At 53.2% G+C, this 8,030-nt stretch overlaps 1 protein-coding gene across 3 annotated transcripts in view; it reads right to left on the minus strand.

Annotated features, from left to right (window-relative positions):
- Positions 1–472: 472 nt before the first annotated feature.
- ASB10 (ankyrin repeat and SOCS box containing 10) overlaps positions 473–8,030 on the minus strand; it is an 11,725-nt gene continuing 4,167 nt past the window's right edge. For 2 of the 3 annotated variants that reach the window (XM_011941503.1, XM_011941502.1), the window contains exons 3-6: positions 5,700–6,219; positions 1,340–1,453; positions 885–1,070; positions 473–739 (exon numbers count right to left, since the gene is read on the minus strand). In XM_011941503.1, coding sequence (XP_011796893.1) covers positions 885–1,070; positions 1,340–1,453; positions 5,700–6,219 — 820 coding nt within the window. In that variant the 3' untranslated portion in view covers positions 473–739. The remainder of the gene's footprint in view (positions 740–884; positions 1,071–1,339; positions 1,454–5,699; positions 6,220–8,030) is intronic. The other variant, XM_011941504.1, reaches the window with a different exon arrangement.

Below are 8,030 nucleotides of genomic sequence, written 5' to 3' on the forward strand. Positions count from 1 at the left end.
CAGAACTAAATTTAAGGAAAGAGCACATAAAAGAGGCAGGAACCAGGCGTGCTTCTGGTCCTCCCTGACCTACCCTGTCAGGCAATAGGCAGAACTGGTTCTGTTTTTCTACACCTGAGCCATGGCTACCCTCCGCGATGGGCCACCCCACATGCCCCTCCTTCCGGGTGGCTCTCCTGCCTCACCTTCCTACCCCAAGGGTTCCTGTGCCTTCCTGCCCAACTCTCTGCACTGCCTCCATGTGCACCCTGCACCTCCTTTAGGCCTTTTCTAACGCGTTGTCACCTAGTGGTCATTCTGTCATTTCATGGAGCTGGCAAGCCTGGGACCTCTTAGCAGCTGGCTGATGCCAAAGGGGAAGGTGATGCAGCTGGCACCGTGGGGCAGGCAGGGAGCCCCTATCAGTCCGCCCATCCCGACTCCCCAGCAAGGGAGCAGGTTCAGAGGAAGGTCTGCTGGAGACAGTACCAAAACAGACCTGAAGATTTTTAATGCACATACAGGGTTTGCACAGGCTAGAAGGGGGCCCCAGGAGAGCCCCGACAGGAGTGTGTCTTCATCAGACATCATCTGGCGGCCACTGTCAGTCCACTTCTCTGCATTGGGAATTGCAGCATCCACACCTGCCTGCGTAGCTGGGCCTCCTGCTGCTAGGCTACCTGGCCTGAGTTAGTGCAGAGGTGCGCCCTCTGTAGGCTGGGGCATCTGCTTTCAGGCCCTCTCAAAAGGCCGTGGACATCTGGAAGGAGAGGTTTGGATTCAAAGGCTTCTGGTGGTTCGGGGACAGGCCGGTTCTGGCCAAGGCCTTCCCCAATGCTTCTCTTGCCTTCCACCCATCCCTGGACCCCAAACAGCTGTTACTGCTCACAGATCCCAGGGCTCACCTAGTAGAGCACGCCCTCAAAATCCAGCTGCAGGTAGCGGAGCAGGCGCGGTGGCAGGGGGAGGCGGGGCAGCGCGTGGGGCAGGCTGCCCTCCAGGTGGGAGCGGAGCGCACAGCGGCTCAGATGCTGCAGCGACCTGGGCTGCCTCACCAAGGCGAAGAGGGAGGAGTAGAAACGCTGATGTTTCTGGGGGCAGAACAAGGGGCTCAGTGAGGGGCAGCCTCAGACAGGTGGCGCCGGCTCCTCCTCACAGGGTAGGCAGGTGAGGGAGGGGTGGGGCATCTACCGGAAGGAACCTCTTAGAAACAATGAATGTTTGAGTGTTCACTCTGCAAGTTCTCTCTTCTGGGACATGAGTGCATCTTTGGATGCTTTCTGTGGGGGGCTGTGGTTTAGCGGGTGGGAGTCTTGGGGCCAGGATGAGAGGCTCTATGTTCAGGGCCTTGGAATCTGACCTGCAGAGTTTCAGGAGGCACCAGGCCCACAGCCTCCTCGGGAAGCTGCACAACACTGTAGGTGTTCATCAGGACCTCGATGGTCTGAGGGCACGTGCTCCAGCGCTCCAGCACCTGCGGGAGGCAAAGACATGTTGGGTCCCCAGTCAGTCCACACAGAGTGACCAGACAGCTCCAGAATAGTTGTTGTGGGTTGAACTTTGTTCCCCAAAAGATATATTGAAGACCTAACCCCGTGTACCTATTGGGACCTTAATTGGAAATGGGGCCTTTGCAAATGTAATCAGGTTAAAATGAGGTCATTACAGTGGGCCCTATTCAATCTGACTGGTGTTCTTATAAGAAGAGAAAACAGAGGCACAGACATGGACACAGACGAGAAGGCCATGTGACGACAAAAGCAGACAGTGGAGTGACACGTGTACAAGTCAAAGGACACCAAGGATTGTGGGAAACCACTGGAAGCTACAAGAGCGCCATGGAACAGATTCTCCCTCAGAGGCTTCAGAAGGAGCCAGCCCTGCCTACACCTGCATTTCAAACTTCCAGCCTCCACCGCTGTAAGGGAACTCCATTTCTGTTGCTTTAAGCTATCCAGTTTGTGGTACTTCGTTTGATCCAGGAAGCCAATACAACAGCTAACCTTTCTATTGTGCATAACTCAGGCCAGATGATTTTTCTAGCACTTTACATGTATGAACTCTTCACTGTTGTCCCTGCTAGGGATGGACTGTTAATATCCCTATGTTATTATCCCATTTCCTTCACTACAGCCAAGGGAAACTGAGGGACAGAGAAGTTAATTAACTTGCCCAAGTTGTGGTTCCCACAGTCCAGGCCGGGAAGCGTGGCCCCCTTGCCCTTAACCACACCATCATCCTGCTCTCATCTCTACCTCTATAAGGTTCTGGGCTGGGTTTTCCGCTGGCTGGAAGGAGTCCCTGACCTGTGGGTGGAGCTCCCGAGCAGATAAAAAGATCACAGAATCCATACAATGCCAAGTGTGGGTAGAGACAGCTACAAGAGCGGGCCAGGGAGTGGGGTGGGGCTGGGTGGGGGACTCACAGAGGGAGGACTGGGCTCTGGAGGCAAGGGAACCCCAGAGCCAGGAGGGTATTCAGGGAGAAGGGACAAGGCAACCAGAGGCCGATGGACTGCCTGCAAGAGCAGGAGAGGATTTGATAGGAGCAGGAGTGGAATCTAGTTGGAGCCAGATTTATGCTTTCATTGGTTCATTTGGCAAATATTTATTGAGGGCCTACTATGTGCCAAGCACTTCAAATTCAGCAGTGGGGAAAATAAAGTCCTCGTCATCCAAGAGCTTCTATTTCAGAAAGAAAGCATAATAAACACAGAAGTCATCACTCACAGATCTGCTGCTGCAATGAAAAATAAGAAGGGGCCGGGCACAGTGGCTCATGCCTGTAATCCCAGCACTTTGGGAGGCCAAGGTGGATGGATCACTTGAGGTCAGCAGTTTGAGACCAGCCTGGCCAACATGGTGAAACCCCATCTCTACCAAAAATACAAAAATTAGCTAGGCAGTAGTGGCATGCACCTGTAATCCCAGCTATTCGGGAGGCTAAGGCAGGAGAATCTCTTGAGCCTGGGAGGCAGAGGTTGCAGTGAGCCAGAATCGTGCCACTGCACGTGTGGGCAACAGAGTGAGACCTTGTCTCAAAAAAAAAAAAAAAAAAAAAAAAAGTAGGGTCAGGGGACTGAGTATGGTTGGGAGGGCACTGTCCTAGATGGAGTGGTCAAGAAAGGTCTCTGAGGTGGTGGTCCAATGCAGCAAGTGGGCAAGCCATGCAGTGGAGCAGCCTATGGACAGACCATCCACGTGGTCAGAAAAGTGGCCTGACATGGGCACCATAACTCCTGCTTGTGCCTGAACTTGGTACCTAAAGCAGATTCGTGCCTCGTCCACTGCACTCCACTCTCACTACATCTCTACAGGTGATGGCCACAGAGCCTTTTAAGATCTGCAAACATATAAGCACTGTCTTTCAGGCAGTATCTCACACACAACCTACACGTGGCCAAACACACAATTGCATCTAACAGTGGGGGTTTAACAGCCTCTGTCTGCAAGGAGAGGAGACCCTTCTGTCTGTCAGATGGCAGTAGCGATGAGCAGCGGGAGCAGAAGACCTGGTCTTCCAGGGGTCCCTGGAGAAAGCATGTTACACACCTGGGCCCTCTGCTTCTAGCCCTGCATCTGAGCGGTGCTCACCAGTCTGTCCAGGGAGGCCTCTTTCCTCACTCCTCCGAGCTAGGGAAGAGCAGGCTGGTTCTCTCCAACTCTCCTCTCCACTTGCCCCCCAGGCCCATCTCTGTCCTTCCTGGCGCATGTTGATCCCCACCTTTGCACTGGGCTCAATCAGCTCTCTGTGCCTGACATACCTGTCTCTTCCTCCTCCTTCCCTTCAAAACTGTCCATCCCAGTCCCGCCTCCTCCAGGAAGCCTGTGCGGCTACACCAACCTGCTTTGCACTCCCGTGTCCAGTGATACCCTCATTGGGATGATGCCAAGCAGCTTACCAAGTGCTTTCTCATACATTACATAACGAGAACAACACTAGCTAACAAGTGTTAAGCACTAGGCTTGATGTGTATTAACCCTTCTCACACTAACCCTATGAAGAAGGCATAGTGTCATATCCCTATGTTACAGATGACAAAACTGAGGCCTAGGGAGATTCAGCAACTTGCCGAAGGCCACACAGGTAGTGTGTCTGGCTCCAGAGCCTACACTCCTAGTCACACTGACCTCAGAGGTTGCTGGGAGGACTGAGAAACTCCTGTAACAGGAAATACAGCTTAGAACAGTGCCTGCTGTGTAGTCAAGGCTGTGCTTGCTCCGACTCTTCCCCAGTGCTCTACTACAGTTTTCCATCCTGTTAGGGAGAGGCTGTATCACATGCAGTGACTTGCCTACAGCCACACAAACAAGCATCAGAGTCGCATCCTGGATCCAAGTCCCCTGAGCACCAAGTCCAAAGTGGTGGCTCCTAGAGAACCGGCTGGGGCTGGCGTTTCATCATAGATGGGTGGTGGAGGCTTCTGTGCAGGGAGGATAGAAAGCCCTCAGCTGGCGGGGCTGCAGATCATGGAAAGGGACAAATGGGGTACTTTGCTCTGCCAGCCCCTTTGGTCCCAGAGACAGGCTGAGGGGTGGAGCAGGGCTGTGGGGTCCCAGGAAACCCTTTCGCTGTGCTGGGCCCTCCTCCCGCCCCTGCCTGCTGGGGAAATCGTTAGCTGTCAGAGCTGCCGTCAGATTACAGGGAATTACTTGTCTCCTAATTATCTAGTGTTAATAGGAGATTAATTAGTGTTAATTGTTGATTTTCTTGTATTTTCCCAAAGGGGAGACCAATCTGCCGAACTCTTGGGCTGTTTAATTATTTGGTCTTGCTTAGGAATCCAGACAGATGCTTCTAGGTTTGTGAGCAAAGGGGAGAGGCTGGGATAGCAGGTGGTCACCGGACAGGCAAGGCTGGGTGGGACAAGACTCTGGGCTGGGCCAGAGGAGACCTGCCTACTTAGAGGGTGGTTTCAGTTCTGACCCATCTCCTCTGAGAACGGATGTCCCCATTCCCAGACCCAGGGCTCTTCATGAGATTATCTACGCTCCTCCAGACACGACACAGCATGGGGCAAGGCCCCCTCTCAGGGGATCAGTAGCACAGGTCTTCAAGTTGAACCTACTTAGGGGAAATTAAGATAAAGTAGGATATAAATTGAAATTGACAGTGAAAGGCATGTTCACAGGTGCCAGGACAGTGGCAGCTGTTCTGGGGGCTATGGGTCCTACTAGATTCTCAGAAAGTGGGACCACGTCCATTTTCAGACATTCAGGGGACCTTGAGGCTCCTGAAACAGGCTTGCCCCCTTCCCTTGGGGAGCCTCACCTGCGTCTGTCACTGAACTGATCCCACTGCTTGTGGGAGCTTCCTCAAATGCTATTTTCAGCAGTTCGTTGTGCTGATGAAGACCCTTAAACAATGCCCACCACCCACGTCAACCCTGACTCCTTCTGTGTTTTTGGATCCTTTATCATCTGGCCCCACTGCCCCCAGTCCACCTTTATCACACATGCACAGTATATACGTGCACATATGTGCATGAACACATGGATACACACGCACACCATGTGAACACAGGCACACACACACATTTCCCGCTGATCTGTGTCTTCACCTTGACCCCTATTTGGGCTTTGCTTACATGCTGAATTGAAGACAGACAGAAGGAACCAATCTATGTGCACAGGCCACATTCCAAAGCAAACCGGAGCACAGGCCTAGGTCTCCCTGTCCCCTCACCATGGTGGCCCTCCTGCTGCCTGCAGCCCCCATACCTTGGGGAGGGCCCCTGGCCAGACACGGACGGCACCGTGGTTGAGCAGAGCCCGAACTACGTGCTCAGGGCTCTGGGCCAGGGCTGCAGCTGGGCCCTGCAGAGCACAGTGCAGGGGCGTGTGTCCCCCATAGTCCATGGCGTTGGCGCTGACGCCACAGGACAGGAGCAGCTCCACGACAGCTGCATGGCCACGGCGACAGGCCAGGTGCAGGGGTCGATGCTTGTCCCGGTCGGCAGCATCAGCGTCTGCTCCAGCTGAAAGCAGCAAGCTGCACAGCTGCAGGCAGCGGGCCGTGGTGGCCTCGGCATCGGCGGTGGACTGGCAGTGGATGTCACAGGCAGCCAGCAGTGGGGTCCAGCCTTCGGCATCGCGGGCATCAGGACATGCCCCCCGTCTTAGAAGCAGATCTGCCAGCTCCACATGGCCAAGCCGGGCAGCCACATGCAAAGGGGTCTCCTCTTCCTCCTCGGACCGACCATCCACTCTTGCTCCAAACCTCAGGAGCAGCTCCGCACACCTATTAGGGGGGAGATGGTGGTGGGGAGGAAAGCAGGCACAGACCCCCAGCAAGAACACTCTTGGGTAGCTCTTTGTTCTGTCTCCCCCCACCCACCCTCCATCCTGCCCGTCACTGGTCATCCCGGCACAATTCTGCAATATCAACAGTCCCCTTCTTTTTTTTTTTTTGAGACTGAGTCTTGTTCTATTGCCCAGGCAGAAGGGCAGTGGCGCGATCTCAGCTCACTGCAACCTCCGCCTCCCAGGTTCATGCCATTCTCCTGCCTCAGCCTCCAGAGTAGCTGGGGATTACAGGCGGCCCCCACCATGCTCGGCTAGTTTTTTGTGTATTTAGTAGAGATGGGGTTTCACCATGTTTGCCAGGCTGGTCTCGAACTCCTGACCTCAAGTGATCCACCTGCCTTGGCCTCCCAAAGTGCTGGATTATAGGCATGAGCCACTGTGCCCAGCCAACAGTGTCCTTCTTTAACATCCAAATACTTTTTGTTGGGATAATCCACTAAATCATCCGTGAGAATAAACGTCACCAGCAGTTATCACATGAGCGGTTAGAACAGGCACCTGCTAAGGGTTTTACATGTAGTAGCTAATTTCATCCTCACTACATTCCCTTGGTAGGCTGTCTTTGGACACTTATGCCACAAAGGAGGAAACTGAGGTCTGAGGATCTCATGTAAGTTGATATGGCTGGAAGGGGGAGGGCTGCTGTTTGGGTCCAGGGGCAGCAGGACAGTTGGGGGGCTCTGCATGCTGGGACTAGAGGAGGAAGGGAGCGTGGAGCCTGGCAGTGGGCGCACATGGAAATGGGGCAGTGGGACAAAGAACAAGACTGATTGGCTGGGCGTGGTGGCTCATGCCTGTAATCCCAGCACTTTGGGAGGCCAAGGTGGGTGGATCATCTGAGGTCAGGAGTTTCAGACCAGCCTGGCCAACGTGGTGGAACTCTGTCTCTACTAAAGATACAAAAATTAGCCAGGTGTGGTGGTGGATGTCTGTAATCCCAGCTACTTGGGAGGCTGAGACAGGAGAATTGCTTGAACCCAGGAGGCAGAGACTGCAGTGAGCTGAGATCATGGCACTACACTCCAGCCTGGGTGACAGAGTGAACCTCCTTCTCAAAATGGAAAAATAAAAAATAAAAAAGACTGAAATTGGCCAACTGGATTTACTCCAAGATGGCAAGAAGCACAGGGAGTCACAGCAACGTGTGTACCTCACTTTAGGGCTAACAGGACTTGGCCTCTCTGAGCTCCAGTTCCCTCCTGTGTAGAATTTGGAAAATTATAACAGCTCCATCTTCCGAGGTGATTGTGAGCAGCACGTGAGACAACCCCCGAACACCTGCCATCGTAAGAGCTCAAAATGGTGGGGGGAGTGGGAGGTATAGAGGGTGATGGATTGTGGGGGCTCACTTCATTATCCTGTCTGCCTTTCTATACGTTTAAACGTCTCCATAATAATTTTAAAATACATTTGTCTCCTCACAAAGGAAGGAAGGATTATCCCTGGGTGTGATCTCAGGGAGGCTGGTGGGAACATGGTCAGAACTAAAAATGTGGGATCATTCACTATCCAGTAGTAGTATCCACTAGCCACCTGTGGCTATCAAGTTCTTGAAATGTGGCTAATCCTAACTGAGATGTGCTGTGTTATATGCACACCTTTCTTCTTCTTCTCCTTCTCCTTCTCCTTCTTCAGAAACAGAGCCAGCTAGGGGCAGTGGAGAATCACTTTAGCCCAGGAGTTCAAGACTATCCTGGGCAACAAAGTGAGACCCATCTCCACAAAAAATTAGCTGGGAATGGTGGC

Source organism: Colobus angolensis, unplaced genomic scaffold, assembly GCF_000951035.1.
Source record: "Colobus angolensis palliatus isolate OR3802 unplaced genomic scaffold, Cang.pa_1.0 Scaffold2, whole genome shotgun sequence".
Lineage (NCBI taxonomy): Eukaryota > Metazoa > Chordata > Mammalia > Primates > Cercopithecidae > Colobus > Colobus angolensis.